Raw genomic sequence first — 27,404 nt, 5'->3', positions numbered from 1 at the left:
GATCTCTAGAGATGTTTTTTAGATATTAACATTTATAAGTTGCCCTCCCAAAATGTTATTTTTCCGTCTGTTGATAGGTGTTCGTAATGATTTTCTCGGTAAATATCCAATTTTATTTTGGTGAGTTTGGAAGCACATAAAATTGTACTTAGTTCCAAAACTGGTGTAATATTAACGCAGAATGGATTTAATAAGCAGGTCTGAGTATATCTTTGCTTTATAGAAATAAAAAAGACTGCAAACGGTTAAAAAGGGGGAGGGTTTCTGTTAAAGTATATATGAAAACAAAATGACAATTAGAAACAGGTTAATCACTACATCTTACACACTTATATGCCTTATTGAGCATAAATTGGCCTACAATTGACATGAAGTTAAAGACTATCTAAAAAAAGAGGGTTGTAAACAACATCAATCTAATTAAAATATAGATCTCTGATTTCGATATCCTCATATGAGCTTATATATACGAGCACACGAGATAACAAAGATCAGAATTTTAATCAGATTGAAACGACATAAAAAAAATTGCCGAAGCTAGCAGTAGCTTTTACGTTTCATTATCTACTGTTTAGTAGAAAGCCCACCGACCAGGTTTAGGTAAGAGAGCTAATTTCAGTTGTTCTTTTTTAAATCGCATTCGAAGCAAGTCGCAGAATGCGAGGCATACAGCATACAATCTGATGGTGTCGGCGGCAACACCGTAAACTATTTGTATATCTTTATATTTCAGAGGGTAGATGAATCGGATGATTCATACTTTGTATATAGAGATCCATTGTGTTACAAAGTTCCCGTCTGTCATATACTCATTGTCCTTGACCTCATTTTCATCGTTTAGTGACTGCTAAAAAACTGTATAGCCTTTTTTTCGTCATGTGAATGTCTCACTTGTGAGTTAGAATGTCCCTTTGGTATCCTTCGCATCTAGGATAACTATATTTGGTTACTAATATATGGTATCCTTGCAAGGTCTACATGTCGGTCATACATGGTTCATCTGACCTCGACCTCATTTCATGGATCAGTGAACAAGGGAAAAAGCTGACCAAAAATCTTTGGACTCTTTTTTTAAGTCAGTAATGAAGATAGTTGATATACGTATACAACATTTTAAAGAACATTTTACTCTTAACAACAACCATAAACATCCTATTTCTCGTATTAAACATAAACTAAAAGAACTAGCCAAGGAATTTGTTTTTGTCCCGGCTGATAAAGCTGCTAATAATATCATTATAGTTTGACGTAAATTTTACGTTAAGATTCTGCAAAAGGAAATCACGAATTCACCAACATTCCAACTGACTTCATTTTCAGAAAACGATATCTGTAACAAACATAAACTATTAGCTACTTCTTTACAAGCAGAACCAAATACAATGAAAGTCCCAACTATGTACTGGCTTCCGAAGCTACACAAATCACCTTACAAATATAGATTTATTTCGTCTTCAAGTCATTGTTCCACTACTAAATTGTCTATTCTACTTACTAGTACACTTGGTACAATCAAAAACCTGATAATAAATTGTTCAAATAAGGCCTTTGAAAATAGTGGAATTAACTACTTTTAAAGTGTCAAAAACTCGTTGGAAGTACTTGATAAATTGCATGCATATATTGGTGATTTTGAATCTGTTCAAAGTTTTGATTTTTCTACCCTATATACCACTTTGCCTCATAGGCTTATTAAGAAAAAATTCACCCACCGAATTAAATGGGCATTTAAAAAGTCGGAATGCGAATACATATGTTCAAACTCTTTTAGGTCATTTTTTAGTAGCAACAAACAAAAGAGCGATGTCAATTGGACGTGCTTTGATACTATACCTGCCCTTGAATATTTGCTCGCTAACATTTTTGTTCGCTTTGGAGATTCCATATATCGTCAAGTTATCGGAATTCCAATGGGGACTAACTGTGCACCACTTATTGCGGACCTGTTTTTGTATTGTTATGAGCTACAATTTATGACTAAAATCAGCAAAGACCCATCGAAACAACATCTGATACAAAAATTTAACAATACTTTTAGATATTTGGATGATATATTGGCTCTCAATAATGACGACTTCAGTATGTATACTAAAGAAATTTATCCTGTTGAACTTACTTTAAATAAAGCTAATACTAACAATGACCACTGTCCTTTCCTCGATCTTGATATCTATATCATCAACGGGAAGCTTAATACAAAAATGTATGATAAAAGAGATGATTTTTCATTTCCTATCGTTAATTATCCATTTTTAGATGGTGACGTTCCCTTGTCACCATCTTATGGTGTTTATATATCTCAACATGTACGATTCGCTCGTGTATGTAACAACGTATTAGATTTTTGCGAGAGAAATTTATGTATTACTGAAAATTTTTTACACCAGGGTTTTTGATATCACAAACTAGTCAAAACATTTACTAAATTTTATCATCGGTATAAGGACATCATTCGTAAATATAACTCAACATGCAGACATCTTATACGTTCGGGTATTTCACATCCAATCGTTTATGGTAATATTCTTTACAAAGCCCAAAAATGTCAGTATTCACCTCAAAAGCTAACAAAACCTTTAAACAGACTTATTAAGAAGGGATATAGTTACGATACTGTTGTCAGGTCATTAAAGATTGCATATTTTGGCTTTAATATTGATTCACTTATAGGGTCTTTGCATCGGAATTAAACACATTTATTCTAAAACCAGTTGTTGGCATGATACGGGTTATGTTCTTCTCATATATTTTATGATGGTATGATACTAAATCCCTAACGGGAGGGATTGTACTTGATTTTCATATGATGAAGACATAATCTTTCAATCAGTTTAATTGAGGTCTGGAGCTGGCATGTCAGTAACTGCTAGTAGTCCTTTGTTCATTTTTGTATTATTGTCATTTTGTTTATTTTCTTTTGTTTCCTATTCTGACATCGGACTCGGACTTCTCTTAAACTGAGTTTTACTGTGCGTACTGTTGTACGTTTGTTTTTTCTACATTGGCTAGAGGTATAGGGGGAGGGTTGAGATCTCAAAAAACATGTTTAACCCCGCCCCATTTTTGTGCCTGTCCCAAGTCAGGAGCCTCTTGCCTTTGTTAGTCTTGTATCATTTTTAATTTTAGTTTCTTGTGTATAATTTGGAGTTTAGTATGACGTCCATTATCACTGAACTAGTATACATATTTGTTTAGGGGCCAGCTGAAGGACGCCTCCGGGTGCGGGAGTTTCTCGCTGCATTGAAGACCCATTGGTGGCCTTCGGCTGTTGTCTGCTCTATGGTCGAGTTGACACATTCCCCATTTCCATTCTCAATTTTATTTTCAGGTTAAGTTTCAGTGGTTAAGTCCTTATCTTATGTACTATAAGTAGTGGGTCAAATATATTTGGTGTATGGAATGGTAGCAAAGTGTACAAGTCTTTGTGGCAGAGTTCATCTGACCTTACCTCATTTACATGGAACATTGATAAATAAATGTTAATTTTATGTAATACTTGTATAATATAAAAATAAGGAGATGTGGAAGTAAGCAGTTATAGGCAACCGTGCGGCCTTCAACAATGAGAAAAACACATATGGTATGTCGTATCGTCGGCTGTAAAAGGCCCGGGTATAAAAAATTGAAACAGTTCATTTGAGTAACCATCGGCCTAGTTTATAACGAAACAATTTACCCAAAAAAATCAGACATGAACCAACGAAAACCACTCAAATACCGGCTCGACCGTGACTTGGGACAGGCATATAAAGAATGTATAATCCTTTAATCTAAGAATTTCGACATAATTCAGTCAGTTAGTAAAACATGCTGTACCAGTAGAATCCTAGTTTTTACGGTAATTATGTTTATGATCATACTTTTCTCAGACTATTGATTGATGACGTCCTTTCATTAGCTTTCAGTAAGGGGACGACCATTTGATTTCGAAAGAAGGGAAGGGAGGAGGATTTTGAAAGTCAATAATTTTGCCTGGTATGAACTGAAAATAAATGACTTTGCACAAGACCGGATGAAAATGAATACTCTGCAACATGAAATACGGGAGAGTTGAGGATATAAATGTGTACAAAAGTGAAAATAAATGTTTGCGCAGCAAAGCCGCGGAAAAATATAATCATGCGTAGCAACAAATGAAAAAAAGGTCAATCCGGAAAAAAAAATTCCTGCTGCCAGCTTCGCACATATAGGTCATTGGCTTCAGCATGTTCAGTGGTTTTCTGGGACAAACCTATTGCCAATTCAGCTTTGAAATTATTTCAGTTGTGTCTTCTTGTGTATAATTTAAAGCACGAACGGTGATACATGTTTGTTGTCGTTCACACCGAGGGGGATTTAGGTCGAAAACATCATGCAAGACCATAACATAGGCTTGATGTGCCATATTCCGGTTGTAAAACGAAATCGACCGATTTGATTCTTATACTACAATTATAACAAAAATATATATTCAATAAAAAGTTTAAAGTATTGAAAAACAGACACAAAACATATTCCTCAGAAGAAAATAACAATTTACAAAGTTAGCTGGCTATTCAAAACAAATAAATCAACCACACAACAAGCAAAAATGAGAAATGTATTGAGTGACCACTGTCCTTGTTAATGACCTGATAGTGTAGCAACAAAATGATGAATGTCACGTGATTATCCGTGTTTAATCAATGTCAAAATATTGACTTAATTTGTTTTCTTAATTGCTAATTTCTTCAAAACTACTTTCATTTCACACATGAAATTTGGCACACACAGTGTCTTATTGCTTTAATCAGAGTAAAACATATCGTGATGATACACGTTATAATTTTGCTTTCGATGAAATGTGGTAAATTTCGGGGAAAAATTTTAGTCTTACTGATGCTGAAATAATTATACTAAAATCACCTAAATACTTTCCGCTTTTGGTTATATGATATATTAAATGTATAAACTATATTATAAGTACTATTTAAACCACCAACAAAGAGCGTAATAATTTTATTTTTTCATGTTAAAGATTCCACGTACAATACGGTATCTGGGGTTACCCTGTAAAAACATGAAGTTTAGAAAATCGTGACCATGGGAACTAACGACGATAATCATGATTGTAAAAGATAATGATTTTCCTATAATTTGCAAAAAAAATAGCCGTGTGTTATCCGTTAACTTAAACCCGTTAACTAGAGGACTTTCAGTTGGACTTTGGGCACCCTACTATTTTCTCCTTTCTTTCAATCTATATTTAATTATTCATTTTCATTTTCTCGGGGTTTTTTTCTCACTTTACCATGCGTGCGACATTGTTGTATTTCTATCTCAGTGACGTATTTTTTTCAAAATTTGACTTCTTTGACTTTGTTTTTAGGGGATGGCCATCTGATTTTTATTTATCTGTTTTTTTTATTTACAGTGGATGCTGGTTTCACACAACCATTCTTACAGTTTCATAGTATGTATAACTTTATATCTCTTTTTTATACTTTTATTAATAGCAATAGAAAGAGACACACCATCTCTTTTAAAAAACTGCGTAAAGCTGTTTGAAATTGAAAGATTTAAGCATTAACTGAAGACTTTTTAAAAGCTAATGAAGGAAACTTTATTCTTAAATCATCAAAAGGGTTTTTCTCAGAAGTATAAACATATAATGATCAAGTCTATTTTATTTGTTTTTCGAAGGGTCTTTTTTTGAACTCTGTTATCATTCTGCTACACTTGTGCAAATGCAATTCAAGTTCACGGGAAGGTCTAAATTTTTGTGCAACATTTATATGAAATAGGGATATATGTAGGTATGATTGCCAATGAAACAATTATACATCAGCTTCAACAATGAGCAAAACCCATACTGCATAGTCAGCTGTAAAAGACCCCTACATAGCAAAATGTGGGACGATTCAAACGAGAAACCAAACGTTTTGGTGTACATGTTTTTTCTAATTACTTTAACTTGTGTATTTGCATTCATACATTCCTAAGACATAACATCATCTCACGTATCATCAATAGGGGATCATTACTCATTTTGAATATGATTTGTACTTGTGCTGTGTACACTTAATGGGTAAAAAAGGCTTTAGGGTGTTTGCTGTTAAAATTCGAGAGAGAGAGAGAGTTCGAGGGGAATGAAGGAAAGAAATGCATTCACATTTTTAGTGATTATGAGATAAGATGTTAACAGCACCCGACCTAGGAAAGAGCCAGCAATCTTATATAATACTAAGAGTTGAAACCATGAGAATTAATAGAACATCTTTTATACTTGTGATAAACAGTATGGATAATCTTTGGTTTCACCAGACCTGGGATCAAACTAACGACCTCTTACTTGCACTCAAGACGAGCACGCTCTTACGAGACCATCGAAGCGGTTTTCCTTAATAATGGTGTATCATCTATGAAACCTCATATTATCTCTAAGTAACTATAAGTTTTTCCTCTTTGTTAAAATCGAGTCTTACCTTCAATTTTAAACTCATGTAATATGTCGATTACCTATACAAAAGTAGTATCTGTTATTTTTTTAGAATACGAAAACTTTGATACCATTTTCGAAGAAACCAGTACGAGTTCGTGTTGTGGAGAGGCATTCCAAACACGGTATATCCCCGACTATCTCAGAAGAAGTGGAATAGATGTAAATATTCTGTTTAAAATAATACATTTAGGATAATAAAAAACGTGACTATATTGAAAATAGCGAAAAGACAAGCAAACTTGAGTTTTGTACTCTAGGTACAGTCACACTCAAGTACCGGTAGTTTAAGATGTAATACATATAGTTTAGAGTGAGTAAAACGAACCCCGAAAAAAGTCGAGGTTTAACTCAGGTTTTCAAGATTGGTGTTTCATTTTCCTATAATGGCACCCATCGTAGAACTCATGGCAAGACAAACCTTTTCATCATTTGGTTAATTCCTACACTACAAACCAGTAAAAGTCTGAAATGGCCTATATTTGTACTCGACTGAACTGATTTTTACTCTACCAGTCTGAATTGGTCTGAAATTTACTTGATATTACTTGACTGTAGTCTGAACCATACTAAACAGTCTGGACCTGTACTCGACCTTTACTCGACCAGTACTTAACCATTTTATACGAGTCTGAACCATACTCGACATAGTCGTAACCATTCTCGACCAAGTCTGAACCATGCTCGACCTAGTCTGAACCATACTCGACCAAGTCTTAAACAACCTAGACCTATTTTTTGTATCTATCTATTGTATTTCATCAATTTAGGAACTTTTATACATACATATATATATATATCATGTAATAAATTAAGTTCGTTAAATGAATTTTTATATACGTGATATCATTTTCACATTGATTTATGCACATCAAAAATACTAGAACTTCCAACCATTATTCAAATATCTTAAATGTTATTCAATTTTTTTTTTATCAAAATATATATAAAATAGCATATAAATCAACTTAATAAATGTTAAAATTGACACCTTTGTTTTGAAAAACCAAAAATTTAATATAATAATAATAATAAAACTTTCATAGCAATCCTTGATAACCTTTTAAAAAAGGAAATGTATTCCAAAGTTGCAGTAGAAATTTATTTTAATTAAATTTAAATACGTTTTGTCAAAATTAAAGACATGGCATACAAGAAGCACTTTAATAAGGTTTAATGGTTTAATAACCTCAGTACAGATGTGTTTTACAGGTAAAAAGATTTTTCTTAAACTTGTGTATTACTTATCTAGTGAATTCAAAAGGCCTTGTTATTTAAGTTTTACAGGATGTTGTAATTTTCAATTGATGTTATTTAAAATTTGTTACTCTCTGACCAGGTGTGATCTTTTTAATCAGTGTGCCCCATGCAGGATATATTACTTTATAGTTTACCCGTAATCGGAAGAAAAATTTTATCATTTCTTTAATTTTTTATCCCTTTTTAAAATATGTATACAGTCAGGGGCATTACTTAAACAAGTAACTATTAAAATTATCTATACACATAATGTTGAAAACGAGGCTATTTTAAATATTACTTATATAAGTAACTTTTCTAAATATTATTTTCATAGGTGTCCAATTATACAGATTTTACTAGCTTTAACAAATGTTCACAGTCATCTGGTTATTTTTCCCATGAAATATAAAATCTAATCCATCTGAAACACTAATTGCCTTTCTGACGCACATTTCTTTCATATCGACGCTTCTGGGTCAAAGATTGGTCTCTTGGGATTATCAAAATATCATTTTCCTTGAAAATCTTGAAGGTAGACAGATATAAATAGATAGAAACTTGTGATTTAATTAAGACTTGAAGCTATTTGTAATTTGTAACCCAAAACAATTACATATGTTCCTTAAATAAGTGTTGTTACTAATTCTTTCAAAGATGAATAAAATAACTTATTCAAGTAATATTTTTGTCATTATTTTTAAAGTAACCCTTTATCTCTATACCTTTTCAAATTTAATAAATCTTAATTTTATGATATAACATGATGTAAAAATTCATGAAAACTACATTTAGTCCATGCTTCTATTGAAATTTAAAATAACTCTATTGAGTAATTTTATAATTTTTAAAAACAAAAATTACCTATATACGTAACTAAAAATAATAACTTGTTCAAGTAACGCAAATTATAAATAGGAATAGATATATTTCTGATATAAGGTTAAACATTGTCAGTGATTTTGTTGGCTGTTGTTACCTCATTAAAAAGATAGTAATATAACTATTGTAACCATGAAACCTAAGTACAGAAAGTCACAGGACAAAAAGTCACAGGACAAAAAGTCACAAATTTGATGGGAAAAAAAGTCACAAATAGTTTTTAAACAATTGTTTGAATATTTATGAGAAAGATCTTGAAATGTTTACTTTTTATTACACATATTCATTTTACAGTTTAGTAAATTGTTCATAAGACTTAATACATAAATATTTATAAAATTTTATTAAAGGATGTAAAAATCTGTTTTTATATATATCTTTATTTAATTGGGGCCCCGCCGAAAGGCGGACGCCCTATAGTGATCAGTCTGTCCGTCCGTCTGTCCGTCCGTCTGTCCGTCCGTCTATCAAATGTCAAGGTCAAAAACTTTGGTTTTAGTTGATAACCCCATGTCCTATGGTAAAAATCGTGTCCGCTCTATATCTTGAGAACCGTTATGATTTCAAAGTTTATACTTGACATGTATTTAAACCAACACCAGAGGGTGTGTCATAATGTATGTACAACTTCCTAGGTCAAAGGTCAAGGTCAAAAACTTTGGTTACAGTTGACAACCCCATGTCCAATGATAAAGATACAATTTTTTTACCACACATTTTTCACAGCGGGGCCCACAGAGATGGCTCCCATCTCAATGATATCTAGTTGTGGCTGTTGTCATGTCAGTTAAAAAGAAAGTTATTTTAACAATCAAAATTTTAAAGAAGAGGTTATTTGGTCAAGTATGGTTCAGACTGGTCGAGTATTGTTCAGTCCTTTGGTCGAGTATGGTTCAGACTGAAAAAATAGGTCGAGAGCTGGTCAGGTATTGGTCGAGTACAGGTCGAGACTGGGTTAAGACTGTTTCAGACTGGTCGAGTAATAGTTGAGACTATTTTCAATAGCAAAGATAAGGGTCAAGTACAAATCAGTACAGTCGAGTATTGTTAAGACTGGGTCGAGTAATATTAAGTAAAATTCAGACCAATTCAGACTGGTCGAGTAAAAATCAGTACAGTCGAGTATAGATATAGGCCATTTCAGACTTTTACTGGTTTGTAATGCTATTAGTCTTTTAGATATTTGTAACTAAATGTTTGCTGACTACAAAATATATATAAAAGTGTCAATTTATGAAATATGTTACAAACTTAATTGTGCACATTTTTTTTTTAATTTTGAGAAACTTTATACCGTTTTCAATATTTTGACAAGAAATATCAATAGTATAGCATTTATCATATCTTATTTTTATGAATGTTTTTACAGTTTAATCCAGAAGTTTTGACCGAACATGTTGCTAAAGTATCGTCCACTCGACTGGTTAGACAGCGTGTGTTTATCAACCCTACACGCATAATTTGTGTGATAGCATACTATTTTATCATTGATTTCTTCCTTGGAGGACTGGCAATGATGTTGGTTTATGCATTTGTTCCTGTTGATTTTGAATACCCGTTGTTCATCGCTGGAATTCCTATTGCGTTGATATCTGGAATACTCGGAGTCGCCTGGCCATGCTATTGTTACTCTTCAAAACGACAGGTATTCGATATTCTAAAATGAAACAGTTAGAATAAGTATGTTTTTTATTTTTTCAAGATTATCAATATGTAAAATCAATTTCATCGCTGAAATTTTTTTAATTAGGTAGGTAATCACACCCACCCAAACTCAGTTATCGTACATTTCATTGTATTTTAATTGTATTTCGTATTTCCTTTCTTTTTTGTATCAAATTACAAACATTGGCACCAAGATTGTTATGTTCACTACATGTGTGCAGCATTCTATCCATAGATATAGGAAGATGTGGTATGAGTGCCAATGAGACAACTCTCCATCCAAGTAACAATTTATAAAAGTAAACCATTATAGGTCAAAGTACGGCCTTCAACACGGAGCCTTGGCTCGCACCGAACAGCAAGCTATAAAGGGCCCCAAAAAATTACTAGTGTAAAATCATTCAAACGGAAAAACCAACGGTCTAATCTATATAAAAACGAGAAACGAGAAACACGTATAAACTACATAAACAGACGACAACTACTGTAATCAGATTCCTGACTTAAGACAGGTGCGAACATTTGCAGCGGGATTAAACGTTTTAATGGTACCAAACCTTCACCCTTTTCTGAAACAATAGTATAACATCACAACATAGAAAAACACACTAAAAATATCAATTGGAAGGCTTAACTCAATCAAAAAACGTAAATTAACACACAATGAACGAATAAATTTGACCTGTGACACCTGAATGCAAATACACAGTTAATAAAAAATTACAAGGGATAAATAATTAAAGTCAAAAGTAAATAAACAGGTTTGAACAAAGTTAAAATGTACGTATACTAAAAATTCCTAAAGGAATCTAAGTCATATATTAGAATGGCCTACCCTTCTTTCAATAAAAAAATATCAAAAAAACTTCTGTTTGACTCTATACTTTACGCAATCGCTTGTTTTCTTCCTGGGAGCACTGTGAACATTCAAAGGGTAGAAGTCTTCAATGAATGATGAAGGCTAATTTCTTCGCTACTTTAACTTTGCCAAATTACTACTTTCACTTTCAACAATAATTTTTTTCACTTATTTAAGTACTGTTACATATTATAGGACAACTTAAAAATAAAATGTGATACTCTTGATTACAGACTTACTTGTTTCTGTTTCAGGGAGAAGTTGAAATGAAATTACATTTAGCTGGAGTCAACAGAGTTTTAGTGTCATCTAATATATTCATGACGCACAAAATAGCTAGAATGACAGCGAAAGTCACCGTATCCTTCAATCAAATATTTCTTAGAGCAGTCTTATACTACGCATAGATTGATTGATTGTTGCAGTTTAACGCCTCATCCAATACTTTTGGCTATATAACGGCGGCGGGTTTGTATTGGCGAAAGAAGCCCGTAGAAAACCACTGACCTTCGGCAATAAAACTGACAGTTCTAGTAATAGACAATCAAAGTCGAAGTCGAACGCACCTTGCCGAAACGGAATTCGAACCCACAATTTATATTTGCAGAATGACAGCAAACTTTAACTTATCCTGCAATCAATTAATTTTTAGAACAGTTTAGACTACGCATACATATATTGATTGATTGTTGGTGTTTAAAGCCACTTTCAATACTATTGACTATATCACGGCGGTAAGTTTGTATTAGGATGAAGCCGTTGAAAACCAATAAGAAAACTGACAGTCATGGTCAATTAAAGTCGAAGTCAAACGCACCGAAACGTGATTCAAATTCACAATTTATATTATAGCTTTAATGATGTTCACATGACTGAGCTTCAGCTGCAGATGGCATTTCTTAAAAGTAATATCTCTTGGTACTTTTCTTCCAAGTATGAATTAATTACTCTAAAACACCATTTGTGAACAAAAAAATAAATGTCATTCACGATTTCTTCGAAAATTAAAAGGAAGAAGATTCCATTTGAGATGAATATGAGTATGAGGTAAAACTACTATAGCCATGTTCACATTTATTTAAAGAATTGAAACTTAACAGTAAAAAGATATATTTTATATATTACGACTGTCGTCAATGTATGGTGAGTATCACACTGTATCTATTTACATCGTTATGGCAGGTAAAGGAAGGGGTGGTCTTTTGATTAGGTAAAAAAACATTGAAATGTTAAAGCAGTGTGACATTTACGAGGATCTGGAGGTGGTGTAGTATTGGCCTATTATTCTCTATTCTGTAAGCCTCTATTGCACGTCGGGGCCATTTACAACTGCGTAGCGCAATCGCCGTCAACGTTTATCGCATATTTTAACTTTGACTGTCCCTCTGGTATCTTTTGTCCCTCTTTTAAGTTTTTTATTGTGAACATTTTACGAGTATTGGATTAGAACAAATATAGAATCGGGATAACAGGTTTACGCAGCCAGTGAAACTGCATTTGCAACCTTCCAAAATACAAAATTTAATCCTGGTATCTATGATGAGTTTACTTCAAATCATCAGCTGACGGTAGCAAATCTTCAAATAGAGTAGTGGTATTCCTTAATCAAAAGCAAATTCCACATAAGACCCAAATTTTTGTGATAAAATTCATTCAGTGATTTCTTAATCGCGGAAAAGGATGACAAGATTATGGCTACGACAGTAAAAACATATCCGTGGTCATCTGTGTACAAACATTCCAAAACGGTGGGTCAACATCAGTAAATTCAACTCATCATAATTTCTCCCAAAATAACGACAATTAGATAAATTATACAATTTCACATAAAAGTATAAAGCAACATAACAAGTATGTAGAAGAGATTGTCAATTAAAAACAATTATCATACTCTTTAGCCGTCAAAATTTTACTTATTTAAGATATCATATAGCATAAACAAAAATAAACAAATTGTTAATACTTGCCATTGGCCAAAATGTTGTTAGTGATGCAACATTTTTAAGTCACCATACTTGTTTCAAGCTGCTGACTTTGTTTAGAATATAGCAAAGCACATTCTACCAATGAAATTGTAGGATTTGGTGTTTCCTTATTGTGAAGAATGAAAGTAGTCATGTTCTTATCAAGGGCTTATCCTTTTGTTTAGTCCTACTTACAGTTCAAAACAAAGAATTTATTAGCTTGAAAGTATTTGTGATTGAAAATGACTAAAATTTGAATTGTGAAATAAACAAATAATTTAAATAAGTTGACGATCACGGGTGCAGTAAAAATGGTACCTACAAAACCGTATTAGGGCCATCTTTTTTATTGATTTTTTTAAATTGTCGACTTCAATCTTGGAATTATCAACTTTAATCTTGGAATTTCAAACTTTAATCTTGGAATTATTATCTTTAATCTTTAAATTATCAACTTTAATCTTGGAATTATCAACTTTAATCTTGAAATTCCAACTTTAATCTTGGAATTATCAACTTTAATCTTGGAATTATCAACTTTACCTTGGAATTATCAACTTTAATCTTGAAATTCCAACATTAAACTTGAAAATTCAAACATTAAGCTTGGAAATTCCAACTTTAAATTTTAAGACATGGAATTATCAACATTAAACTTTCAAGGTAAAAGTCTTATATAGCTTCACGTAGCCTTATATCAATGAAGGGGGGAAGTAACTTCATATTAATGAGTATACGTGGATATGCCAAAAATATGGGTCATAATTTTGCGAGATTTTATATAAATATGACGCTACTTTTTAATGACATTCTATATTGATATTTATAGGTTAGATAATACTTGGTCATGTTTTATGAATATTTAAAGCCCGGTGCGTAGCCGAGTGTCTTAAATGTTCACAAAACATGACCAAGTATTGTCTGACCAATTTAGAACATATTCACACCTTCGAGTGACATAACAAAATTAGCCTCTCATTGTAATAATCAAACTTTGATATTAGCTCACTTTAAGTGTTAACATGTTTAGTAAAAGGAATGTAAATTATCTAATGGTCATTTCAACAGATGGAATGAAAGAACAATGAGATAGTTTTGTGATAACAAAAAAGGACAAATTATTCAAAAATGGAGATTTCCTCTGCTTCAGGTACAATTTAATCTTACATATCTAAAATTCCTTCATTTTAAAAAAGCACAAAATATTACATAAATCAACTTTTCTAAAATTGTATAATTTTTAATAAGGACAAAACTTCATAAATGAATTTTAATTTACAATCGTTTCAACATCAGATGCTTGTATTTTTATTGATAAATGTATTGTTTTTTCAAAAACTTTCTTTTATTTTTTATCAACAGTCATTGAGGATGCCGGAGTATAAAAATTTGATTGAATATAACATGTATTTTACCAACACCTTTGTCCCCTTTTTAATTTTTTTCGGGGGAAAAGGGGGGGGGGGGTGGTGTCTAAATATATACCATTAAATAACATTTACAATGTTGAAATCGCAATTTAATTTATAATACCGGGTACTCATGATTTTTTCTTTTTCTCTTATCCCTTGGACATTGCCATTTTATATCATTTTATAGTGCATGGAAAGCCATGTACTATGAAAAATAGAAGGGAAAATACTGATTTTCGAGTGAACGAGAATGGTTGAGTATGTTCTAAGCATTGTTCTTTCATAACTTTATATTGATTTAGGGTATGTTCTGCATTCTAAATTTGTAAAAGAATGATAATCATCAGTTATGGCCCTTGAACTAAGGTGACTAGTGTTTCATAGCTCCGTAAAAAAAATGATATTCTGAAGATTTCAACAAAAGTATGGTATGAATTTTGTGTATCGTGTATGCAACATATAATTTCCGTACTAAAACGACTAAAACTTTCCATTTTGATAACCAATTGTAATATTTATTGATGTGTACTGACAAAGAAAACCCAAACGAAGAAAACAAAATGGCTGCCTCTTATGCTAAAGCAGCAAGTAGTGAAGACAAAAACGATGATTACAAGATTGGTAGTGTTAAACCAATATTTCTCTTAGAGTCCGATGTCTTTGGTGAAAATGCTACAAACTATAGAGGCCAGCGACTATTTCTGACACATCCTGAGGTGTACAGAGCAATAAATGAGCAAGTACCTGTAAAAGCCTTAATTGGGTTACAGAGAGTTCGTGGTACGTGGCGAATATATTTTGACAATGAATACGCACAAAAAGATCTACTGTCTGTAGGTCTAACAATCAGAACAAAATCTGTAACTTTGTACACCAGAAACCCAAATGTAACAATGAACGAGCTAGAAGATACAATTAAGGTACGTGTAAAAAATGTACCCCTATCAGCAGATGATGAGCAGATTATAAGATCCCTTGAGCTTTCAGCTAGCAAATGTGAGGTACTCAACCACTTCAGGGAGAGGCTAAGAATAGATTTCCTCCTCACAAATTGCAGGACAGGTGATCGCATTGTTGTGTGCAAACCATTTGATCCACCGCTTCCAAAGTCATTAAAGATTGGAAAATACTGGGCCACAATCAACCATTATGGTCAGCAACAAACAAACAGACCAAATATGAAATGTAGTAAGTGCTTATCCGAAGGTCATACAGCAAATGTCTGTCCAAATGGATTGAAGTGCAAAAAATGTGGTCAAACAGGCCATAAGCAGTATGAATGCGACGAAAACCCAGAAGGAGAATTTGAAGGTAATGATTCATATATGACTAACACTGATGGCGATAATAAACAAGATAATTCTAATGTTCACGACAATAGTGAGAATTATGAGCAGAATCAAGACCATGATGATATCGACAAGCCAAGTCAGGAGAGTGAGGTCCATTTCCGGAGTTCGACACAACCTCTCATGAGTACCGAGGATAAGAGTAGGTCAGAGAGTGACACAGAACATTCACAATCGATCCTCGATAATCACGATAGGGTGTCCGCCAGAAAAGACAATTCACCAAAAAAGAAGGAAAAACCAAAACATCCTAAAAGTGATGACAGGAGACCTGACATCTCAAGATATTTAATAAAACCTGGTCATGAGCAGGCTAATGCAACAAACAAAACGCCTAACAAGTCAAGAACAAGAACTCAAAACATTGAAAAATCACCAGTAACGCCAACTGAAAATTAAAACGACGCTACACGAGAGGAAGCTGCAAAGAAGCAAAAAAAGAAACCATAAACTGTATATATGTGCAAAGAACTACAAAAAATAAAGACTAAAATTTATTTATTATAACAATAATAAAAAAAATAAAAAAAATCGAAAAACCAAAATGCATTATAAAAATCACATTCCTCACAATACTGTCTGTATAGCACTGTTTTTACTTATTTTTAACTGTATATATTATCCAGAATATCATTTAAACTGTTTGAGTGGTATAGCTGTTGAAGGTTATCCACAATCAATTCAGGTAGTTGTTATCCTGAAAAAGACAAATAAAACAATTAATCAATTTGTAAATGGAAATAAAAACAATATGTATGAAATTATGTATAAGAATGTAAAAATATGTAAGAAAAAGGGAAAGAAGTGTTACTCTGAAAGCCTAGCTAATAAAGTAGTATGCTGTGTAAAAGTAGTTATTTGTTTAATAACTTTGATAATCATGTTATACAAAATGTATTTGTGGAGTAGATTGTATTTTAATGTACTAAATAGGTGTTTATGTATCATCTTACAAATAAACATAAAAAGCTCTATTCACAACAAATTAAGCAAAGTTAAAATGAACTCCTCAAAACTAGATGAAATAACATTGACCAGACAGGCTATAAATAGGATGAGGTCAAAATATAGATCGAATACAATTGTAAATAGAGAACTAGTATACCTGGGGAGCAGGTGTTTAAATTTCTTACAGAATAAACATTATAAAAGTGATAAATATATTAATCACAGATTATCAAAAACTAAGTACAAAAAAAATCAAGTAAGATATGTTAATGCTTGTGATAAAGAACTGCTCAAAATATTAGACAGCCATTTAAAGAATCATATGAACAAAGATGTAGATTTCAACTCCACAGGTAAATATCTCAGATCTGATAATCTAATAGAAATCATCCAAGCATGTAAAGTCTATGAAACGGATAAAAGGAAAAAAATAAAAGAATTCAAAGTTAAAATAAATGTAGGCACAATCAAAAGTAATAAACAAATAATGCTGAAGATAAAATACAACAGAGATAATAAGAATAATTACTCACCATGCTTGGAGTTCAGGAAGATAAATAAATTTAACTATAATCCACCATGAATAAATATCTGCATATATGCACGGTCAATGCTAATGGCCTGCAGCAACCTGACAAAATAATTAAAATAGTTAGTTGGGCAAATCAACAAAAAATGTGATATAATATTTATTCAAGAAACTCATTTCACAAATTTAATGCAAGATACTTTGAATAAAGAATTTTGTGAAAATCTTTTAAGAAGTGATGGAACAAGCAATTCGCGTGGGGTAGCAATATGGTTAAGGGATGGAATTCATTTCAAAATTATAGATGAACACAAGGATTCTGAAGGGAGATTTATCTTAATTAACATTGAAATTAATGAAAATATCTACACACTAGTTAATATCTATGCTCCAAATAGATTAAGAGAAAGAAATAGTTTTTTCAAAAAAGTTAAATCTTATATAAATAAAAATGGACTAGGCCAAACTATCCTTGGGGGCGATTTCAATGATATTTGGTCATTGACTGATAAAAAAAACAAAACTAAATCCTCCAAAAAATTTGATAAACCAGTAACAAGTTTGAAAGGGCTGATAAAATCATCCAAATTAATAGATATTTGGAGAATCAAAAATAAAAACACAAGACAATTTACCTGGTGTAGAAAAGATAGATCAGAAGCCACAAGGATTGATTATTTCTTTATATCAAAAGAAGTACAAAAAAATTGTAAAAGTTGTGACATTAGACCTATAATCCAAAAACTAACTGATCATAATGCGGTATCATTAAAAATTAATACTGACAGAGGAAATAAGGGACGAGGCTATTGGAAATTAAATTCAAGTGTTTTAAATAATGAAGATTACACAATTTTAATCAAAAAGTTGATATCTAAATATGAAAAAGATTCATTCAACTGCAATGATCTGGGGATACTATGGGATAACTTGAAAATAGAAGTAAGGGATGCAAGTTTAGACTACTGTAAAATTAAAGCTAAATTAAAAAAGGATGAAATTAATATTCTAGAAAAACAACTGAATAATCTTAATAATGAAATAGATAATGGTATTGATAAAAGTCAAAACTTAAAAATAGAAATTGAGAAGGTTGAAAATAAGTTAGAGGGTTTGTATAAAGATAAAATTAAAGGGCAAAAAATTAGGTCAAGGGTAAAATGGTTTGAAGAAGGGGAAAAAAATAGTGCATACTTCTTGGGACTAGAAAAAAGTCGTCAAACAAAAAAGATCATAACTGAATTATATGATGAAAATGGATCTACGACAACTGACCAAGATAAAATTCTAAATTTACAAGTGAAATACTACAAAAAGCTTTACGAGTCAACTAATCCTAATGATAATGATGTTAAAATGTATATTAAAGAAACAGAAATACCAAAAAAACTAAAAGACTCGGATAGTATTCAATGTGAAGGGAATGTAACAGAAACTGAATGTACAGATGCAATATTTAAAATGAAATTAAATAAATCCCCTGGTCTGGATGGGCTGACAGTAGAATTTTATAGACAATTTTGGGGTAGTCTAAAGAATATTATGGTCAAGGTTTTCATTAATAATTTTGAAAAAAAAAGAATTAACAAATTCTCAAAAGAAAGGTGCTATTTCGCTTATTTTTAAAAAGAATGACCCTTTTTCATTAAATAATTACCGTCCTATAACATTATTGAATATTGATACGAAATTACTAGCTTATGTGTTGGCACAGAGACTGAAAAATGTTCTTCCTTCTATAATTAGTCTAGATCAAACTGGATATGTCAAAAATAGATACATAGGTTTTAATATTAGACAAATACAAGACATTATAGATTACTCTGAAAAATTTAATATAGAAGGAGCAATACTTTTTTTGGATTTTAGTAAAGCTTTTGACTCTTTGGAATGGACATTTATGACAGAAACGCTAAAAAAGTTTGGATTTAAAAATGGCTTTATCAGATGGGTGGAAACTATGTATAATGGCATTAAAGGCTGTATTTTAAATAATGGGTGGGTTTCAGGTCCGTTTAAAATATATCGTGGTATACGACAAGGGTGTCCGATTTCTGCTCTTCTTTTTGTCATAACAGTAGAATTAATGGCAATAAGGCTAAGAAGTAATAAAGATTTTAAAGGAATAACAATAAAATTAGATGGAAAATCATGTAATTTAAAAATTTGTCAATTAGCTGATGACACAACTCTTTTTTTCCAGTCACGAAAAGAAATAAGTCTGGCTCTTAGTATAATTGAAACATTTGGCAGCTTTTCAGGATTAAAACTAAATAGAAATAAAACAGAGGGGATATGGTTAGGAAAATTAAAAAGTTCAAAAGATAAATATGAAAATATAAATTGGACAAATAAACCAATTAAAAGCTTAGGTATTTACTTTGGTTATGACAGAAAAGAATGTGACACACTGAATATGGAAAAAGTCATGGATAAAATAGCGAAACTTGTAGATAGATGGTCAAAACGAAGATTAACCCAATTGGGAAAAATATTAATCGTAAAAGCTCTTTTGCTACCAAATATAACTTAAACTGCAACTAATAGTATCATAAGTAAAGATAAACTACAAAATATTAATAATTTAATATATAAATTTATTTGGAATGGAGGAAAAGATAAAATAAAAAGGTCAATAATTACTAAAAAATTTTCAGAGGGGGGTTTAAATATGATTGATATCGAGTCTTATATAAAATCAATACATATAAAATGGATTATAAAAATAATACAATCAGGGAATGCAAATTGGGCTGTATTACCAAAGCTATACCTCAATAAATTTGGCAAAAACTTACTTATTTTCAAGATAAATTTGAATAAAATAAAAATGCTAGATAAAAAAATATGGAACGAAACACCAATTTTCTATCAAGAGATGATAAAAACATGGATAAATGTTAACAATTGTAACAATATTAATCATGATCAAATTGAGAATTATTTAGATATTAGAAAACAAATAATATGGGGAAATAGATTTATAAAATTTCAAGGAAAATGTTTGTTCTTTGATAACTGGATTGACAGCGATATATTATATATTAATGACATAATCGATAAAAGGGGGAAGATATCAGAAGAAAAAATTATTTCAAAATTGAAAAATAAAAGTAATTGGATTGCAGAAATCTTAAAAATTAAAAATTCCATACCAAAACGATGGGTCAACATATTAAAATCAGAAGAATCATTCAAAACTAATGTTCATATTAACCGAACTAGAATCAAATTTCGAGACAATACTGATATCCTTACTATCAATAATAAAGACATATATAAAATAGTGCTAGGTCAAGTAATAACAGAAACGCCAATTGGATTTGCTAAATGGGAAAGACTCTTTGGTAATGGAAGTCTCAAAAATGAATTTAAAGACTCTATTAAATTCACTTTTGAGTATCTAAAAGATAATAAAATAAAAATGTTCAGATGGAAATTAATGCATTTTATTTTACCAAATGAACAGCTGCTTTTCCAGTGGAAAATTGCACAAAATGACCTATGTACTTATTGCAATGAACTAGATAACTATAACCATTTCTTCATTACATGTCAATATCATAAAATATTTTGGAAATCAATGAAAGATTTACCCAAAAGAGTTGGCATAGAAGAACATTTTATAAGTCTCCGTTCTCTTGTCATAGGATACAAAATTAATGATAAAGCTTACTTTGCACTTAATCATTTGCTTAGTTTAATGTTCTTTTCAGTCTATAAGGCACACAATGTTTCGAATAAAAAATCTAAATGGGTAGATACAATGAAAATATTTAAATATGAAATAAATAATATAGTAGAATTATATAGTTTGGTAAACATGAAGATAAACTGTTTATTAACAAAAGTGTATAACATTTTGAAAAAAAACTAAGGTAATGTTATAGAAATGTGAAAATATACATGTAGCATAAAGTATTTTGTAATATCAATATGCTGTCAATGTGCTTATAAATGCACCTGATACCTTAAATGTTAAGGTATACAAGTACTTATTATCTACTTATAATATATATATAAAAAGATCTGTACTTGGTGTGTGTGTGTGTGTTGGTGTGTGTGTCTACATTGTACAAGTATGTATATATGGGTGTGGATACTTTATTTGCTTCAAAATAATTGGCTAAGAAATAAAGAAAAAGGGGTAAAAATAAAGAACAATATAACTAATACCATGTTACTGGGCAGATATAGTAACTAAGTGTACAGAATTTGATGTTATTCTTGAAAATTTGAGGCAATTAATATTTTATAGCCTATCTGCATATAATTTCAAATGTGATGCTTAAAATGTATAAAACATGCAACTATGAAGGAGTTTTGTGTGTGTATCTTGGATGTTTGAATCTGTCTGTGTGTGTGTAGTACGAATATGACTTCAGAAAATTCAAGTATGTGTATGTTTACAAAATAGCTGATAGGTATTTTAAGGTCACGACACGGGATCATGTTCAATTGTTCATAACGTTATGTAGGTCAAATAAATAACACATTTATTTCAAATCATTTGATTTATAACAGATAAAAACATATAATTAAAACATCTCACCTTTTCGTATGTTTATTCCAAATTACAAAACATTGCAGAATTGTGTAAATCCCAACTTGAAGCACAAAAAACGTGCGAGGTCATCGATCAGTGACCGCATTTAGTTTCTGGAACATTTAAGATAGTATACAAAAACTCATTCCGAAATAAATAGTGATAAATTCCGTAATATATTGACGAACGTTTGTGATAACGTGTGTAATGTTACATGAATATATAGTATTTTATATAGAAAAAAATAAACATATTTTGTAGTAGACTATTTAAAACAGCTATTTGTAATAGCAATTTATTTATTTAGATATTGATAGAATTTTTTTTTGTTAATTCTACTGAATATTCTCCCTGGATATTCGGTGGCACTATTAACAGGGATACTTGATGGAATGCTGTACATCAAGTGTTATTGTTAACAAGGTGTGCAATAAAGTATCAATTTGAGTGTTAAAAAAAAAAAAAGAATGATAATCATTAAGTCATTTAAACGGAATTACCCATACAAAAACTACATGTCTGCATTCCAAATTGCAAAATATTTCATAAACTTATTTCGGACATTCTCGATTGAGGATGCCGGAGTATTAATATCTCACACTACAGCACGCATCCACTGTGTAATTTCCAGGGTAAGAGAAGGCACAGAGACGGCAAAACTTCAACATTACTCACCCTTAAGATTCATTCACATGCAATTTTCTTTCTTAGGTCATACGAATTGAAGAAAATACTTTACTTTGGAATGATCGATGAAACTATTTTTAAAGTTCAATAATTTTTTAGTTGACATCTACAGTGACTCTTGAGTTGCCAGAAGAATGCTGTTTATAGTGGGCAGGTAGAAATGTCAAAATCCACACGACTGACGCTACACTTAACGTCAGTGACGTCGTCAGTCGACTGTTCATTTTCTTTTTGATACAAACGTATCGTTACTAGTATATATAGTTTCATGTTCATCCACGACATCGATCAATCCTTTTATTTTAGTGTATGATTTTACCATAATTGTAAGAGAATTAAACAAATGATACCTATAAGTGATTGATTTTCTTACAGTCCTTGGATGGTGTAAACTTCCAATTAACACCATTACACCATACACCCTGTGCCATTACACCATAAACGTTTCACCTTTGCACCATACACCTTACACATTACACCATAATGCAATTTAATTTCAAAGAAAGCGTGCGACTACAAAATTATTTATTTATTTTAAAAAACGAGTTTTGATCACAATATTGTAAATTAATGTATAAAATTAAAAATCAGTTCAATATTTTGCATAGTTTAAAATGTCGTACACCATTCATTCACACCACTCCTGATCGCACGTTACACCATTACACCATTCCCCATACACCATACACTATAGCACCATACACCTACCACTGCACTATATGCCATACACAATTACACCATACACGTATTTTTTGGAAGTTTACACCATCCAAGGGCTGTATAATCTTGCGAGCTTATATATATGAACACTTATATATAAACAAGTCTAAATTGAAAACAACGTTCAAACCTATGATTGCGTTGGATAAAAACCGCAATTTTTATACATGTGCCTGCAAAACAAATTTTTTGGTAGAGTGGTCTAAATACAGCACAAGCAACATTTTCCAAAAGACCAAAAAAGTGAAAAAGTATATTTTAACAAAACGCATTTGACTAGCAGGTCGAACAACGGATATATATTGTTTCCAGTGAATGAATAAGACTATAGGAATTATCAGAAAGACGGAAATCAAACGACAAAATGCGTGAAACGAAATACATGTGCGTTTTTCACCTTTTTGCTAAAGCAACCTTTTAACATTAAAGAGATTTGGACTGTTTTTATAGAAATATTAAGAATCTGATTTTTGTTCTTGTATGTTAAAAGTTACCTCTCCTCGATAAATTTAAACATAGTAATCTTTACAGTTGACAATTTTACAGGAATATATCAAAGAACACCACGTAAGAAGAAACACAGATGAAACCAGAGTAAAAATGGTTGATGAAGATGACATCACTGAAGCAAATAACGAAAGAACTTCGCTGATTGGCGTGAACACCATGGCTATTGATATTGAAGTAAATTATATCTTACTTAAAATCTTCAAATTATATTAGTGGATTTCAATCCCCTTGTGACGAAATATCAGAGTTTAACTTTTTTTGTGTCGCCACTGTTTGCCCGTCCGTCCCTAATGTGGTACATTTTTCTCCTTCAACAGTTTTTAAGTTAGAACACTTATTTTGTTAGACGTTTAGAACATATAACAAACTAAAATCATTTTAATTTTCCACAAACGACAAGTTACTGAACTTAGTCATTTTTTATTTGTTTTGTAAAATATAAAATGCAGGATACATGCATATGGTTCGTCAAGCTAGCTGGAGCTATGAATTTTAAATTTTCCAATAATGACAGAATGTTTAGCTTTGTTAATTTTTTGTACTCTGGACTTTGAATGGTAAGAAAGATTTCAACTTATGTTACAACCTTTATGCTTTTTAGAAAAAATATGATGGGAATACATCGTCATGCTTTATACTTTAAACCCGCTGCATTTGTTTGCACCTGTCCTAAGTCAGGAACCTGTTGTTCAGTGGTTGTCGTTTGTTGATGTGGTTCATAAGTGTTTATCGTTTCTCGTTTTTGTATAGATTAGACCGTTGGTTTTCCTGTTTGAATTGTTTTACACTAGTCATTTTGGAGCCCTTTATAGCTTGCTGTTCGGTGTGAGCCAAGGCTCCGTGTCGAAGGCCGTACATTGACTCATAATGGTTAATTTTTTACAAATTGTGACTTGGATGGAGAGTTGTCTCATTAGCACTCATACCACGTCTTCTTATATCTTTCTACAGACTGATTGCTAATTTACAGGTTTGTACTAACATGAGCAGTACGACAGGTGCCACATGTGGCGCAGGATCTGCTTACCCTCTCGGTGCACCTGACGTCAACCCCAGTTTTTGGTGCGGTTCGTGTTGCTCAGTATTTGGTTTTGTATGTTGTGTTTTGTGTACTGTTGTTTTTCTGATAGTCTTTTCTTTTTTAGCCATGGCGTTATCATTTTATTTTCGACTTATGAGTTTGACTGTCTCTCTGGTATCTTTCGTCTCTCATTAACCTCGCCATCTTTTTTTTTTTGCTTACAGGAAGATGCTTTGGACAAGATTATGGATATTTCTGTTATCTACTTTGACAAGTTTTTGTCTGGAAAACTTAGCCATCCCGTGAGCATCAGACACTCACGTCGGGCAATCTGTTTATGTCAGTTTTTGGAGGAAATGAACAAATCATGTAAGGGACAGAGTACACAACATACCATTATTGAAGTATAACAGTTATAACTGATTTTAAATCTCACTTATATACTGTAGTTTTTCATTGTGTTTTTGTTATTGATAACAAGACACTTGTTTGTTTATTTCATAAGGTTTAATGCCAATACGTGAAACGTGTACATGTGTGGCATCTTATTCAATTTAGTGCCTGAGCGGTTGATTGATTTATTGATGTTGTTGTTTGAACCCCACTTCCAGTTTTATTGGACATTCTGTGGCAGCCAATTTTATTGGTAGAGGCCGCTAGAGTACCATGAGAGAACCACCGACCTTCGGCAGGAATACCGGCACTCCTATTTAATCAAGATTGGAGTTGAATGCAACTGCACAAGAGGGGCAAAAGATACCAGAGGGACATTTAAACTGCAACGTACGGGGCTCTGATACACAGCCTCAGTGTTGACAGGCTAGTGGAACAGTAGTTCAACTGAGACAACTCGGCCATCGAAGTCTTCTACCTGAGTCTTCGAATCGAATACACATTTAAATGTTTGCAAATGCAACACTCACTTAGATTTTGATTACACAATATATTTTAGGTTAAAAAAATGTATGATGAATTTTTGAATAATTTCCAAATTTGTCTATTTCTTATTTATTGCAAGTTACAATACCGTACATTGATTTTTTTAATGTGCTATTACTACGAAGAAGAATATGAGTATGCTATTTTCTAGGTCCGTCATTACAGGTTGATTTCTACTTCGCCAAATTTGTCTCTCTATTATACATATCGATTTTTGCAATCAAGAAGTACAGACGGTGCGTTGTTATGATAGTTTTTGGTACTCACATTATAACATTATACCTATACTTTGGTAAGACAAATGTTTCTTCTTCTAGAACCATTTGAAATACATGTAGGTTTATGAATTATACTACTTAAAATTATTGTTTGGTTGCAAATGGTAATCATTTTGATAAATCAATACAAAAATCTATAAAATTATTTTGATAATAAAAACAGGAAATTTTCTTAAGTCGAAAACGCATAACCCTACATAAAAAAAATTGAAAACAAATTCTGAAGTTATCCATTTTTAAGATCCAAATAAATCTGTCATCAGTGTTTGGGAGAGATACAGGAGGGGTGTCAGGGACTTTTATTTTCATAGCACATTTTCGTGAATAAGGAAAGAAGTATGCCTAAATTTTACTTTGATGTGACAATGAAAAAAACATTAAGAGTTGGACATAACCTTGGTAATCTTTGACACAGATCGATATCCATAACAGTCCACACAATTAGTCTCCTAGACTATCCATGCATGGACTATGATATGGCAGCGATAGTGCCTCCACTAAGTTTTGGTTCCTTACTATAAACCGATAAATATAAATGTAAGCTCTAACCAGATTTTAAAGCTGAATTTAATCTAAAACTTGACCACACTTTATGAAGTAGGTATTTTAACCTTAATATATTTTTTTTTTAAATTAAAGAAGATAGCAAAATTTGAATAGTTGAAAAGCAAAACATTCAATTAAAGAAGACAGAAAAATTATGATAAATTTATTGATTTACTAAATGTATATATACATACTCAGTGATAAAATCTAAACACAAATTCATAATATGATTTACAAATTGTTCATAAAAAATTAAATTATTTCATTAAATGTAAATAAATATATGTAGAATATGATGTTCAATTTAGTATTTACAAATTATATATTTGAAAAGAAATACTATATCTATCTATTGATAAGGAAAACAATTAAGGCAATCTTGTTTTAAAGAAAAACATAATCTAGTTACACCAAGAACAATTGTTTAAAAATATATATTGTCAATCTTTGCACGCTTCAACTACCACATGTTCTCATTTCTATTGATACGATCATGCATAATTACTGTTGTTATTTAACACAAAAGGAAGGTACCAATGCATTTCCTTATAATTTTTTTCACTTTTTAGATGAAATAGCTATAGCTGACTATACGGTGTGGGTTTTTCTCATTGATGAAGGCCATACTGTAACATATAACTACTAATTACCACTTGATATGAACTGTGGTGGGTAGGTGCCTCACTGGCATTCATACCGTATCTCCTCATTTTTCTGTTAATGTTTTCAGTTTTTTACTTAAAATTATCGAAACAACATCACTATAATATTATGAATGGAAAGCGTTTTTTTTTACTGTAAAGGGTTTATAGAATGATCTGTTGTTTTAGTGATTGTGTCCTATTTCTAATTG

At 31.6% G+C, this 27,404-nt stretch overlaps 1 protein-coding gene and 2 long non-coding RNA genes across 6 annotated transcripts in view; 2 read left to right on the top strand and 1 right to left on the bottom strand.

Moving 5' to 3' along the window:
* The window catches only part of LOC127726700 (uncharacterized), a 220,615-nt gene that overhangs the window by 66,363 nt on the left and 126,848 nt on the right, over window positions 1–27,404 (top strand). For 2 of the 4 annotated variants that reach the window (XM_052234156.1, XM_052234153.1), the window contains 4 exons: window positions 5,393–5,431; window positions 6,510–6,619; window positions 9,948–10,223; window positions 11,357–11,461. In XM_052234156.1, the coding sequence (XP_052090116.1) occupies window positions 5,393–5,431; window positions 6,510–6,619; window positions 9,948–10,223; window positions 11,357–11,461 (530 nt within the window). The remainder of the gene's footprint in view (window positions 1–5,392; window positions 5,432–6,509; window positions 6,620–9,947; window positions 10,224–11,356; window positions 11,462–27,404) is intronic. The other 2 variants (XM_052234155.1, XM_052234154.1) reach the window with 2 other exon arrangements.
* LOC127726708 (uncharacterized) lies at window positions 12,211–25,667 on the top strand. The gene is made up of 3 exons (XR_007993653.1): window positions 12,211–12,245; window positions 23,804–23,941; window positions 25,013–25,667. It is a non-coding gene; the product is annotated as an uncharacterized LOC127726708 (long non-coding RNA).
* Window positions 16,309–17,444, bottom strand: LOC127726704 (uncharacterized). The gene is made up of 2 exons (XR_007993647.1): window positions 17,309–17,444; window positions 16,309–16,524 (listed from the first exon to the last, which is right to left on the bottom strand). It is a non-coding gene; the product is annotated as an uncharacterized LOC127726704 (long non-coding RNA).

This window comes from Mytilus californianus, unplaced genomic scaffold, assembly GCF_021869535.1.
Source record: "Mytilus californianus isolate M0D057914Y unplaced genomic scaffold, xbMytCali1.0.p SCAF_18, whole genome shotgun sequence".
In the NCBI taxonomy this organism is placed as follows: Eukaryota; Metazoa; Mollusca; class Bivalvia; order Mytilida; family Mytilidae; genus Mytilus; species Mytilus californianus.
This window is presented reverse-complemented; position numbering and strand designations above follow the sequence as displayed.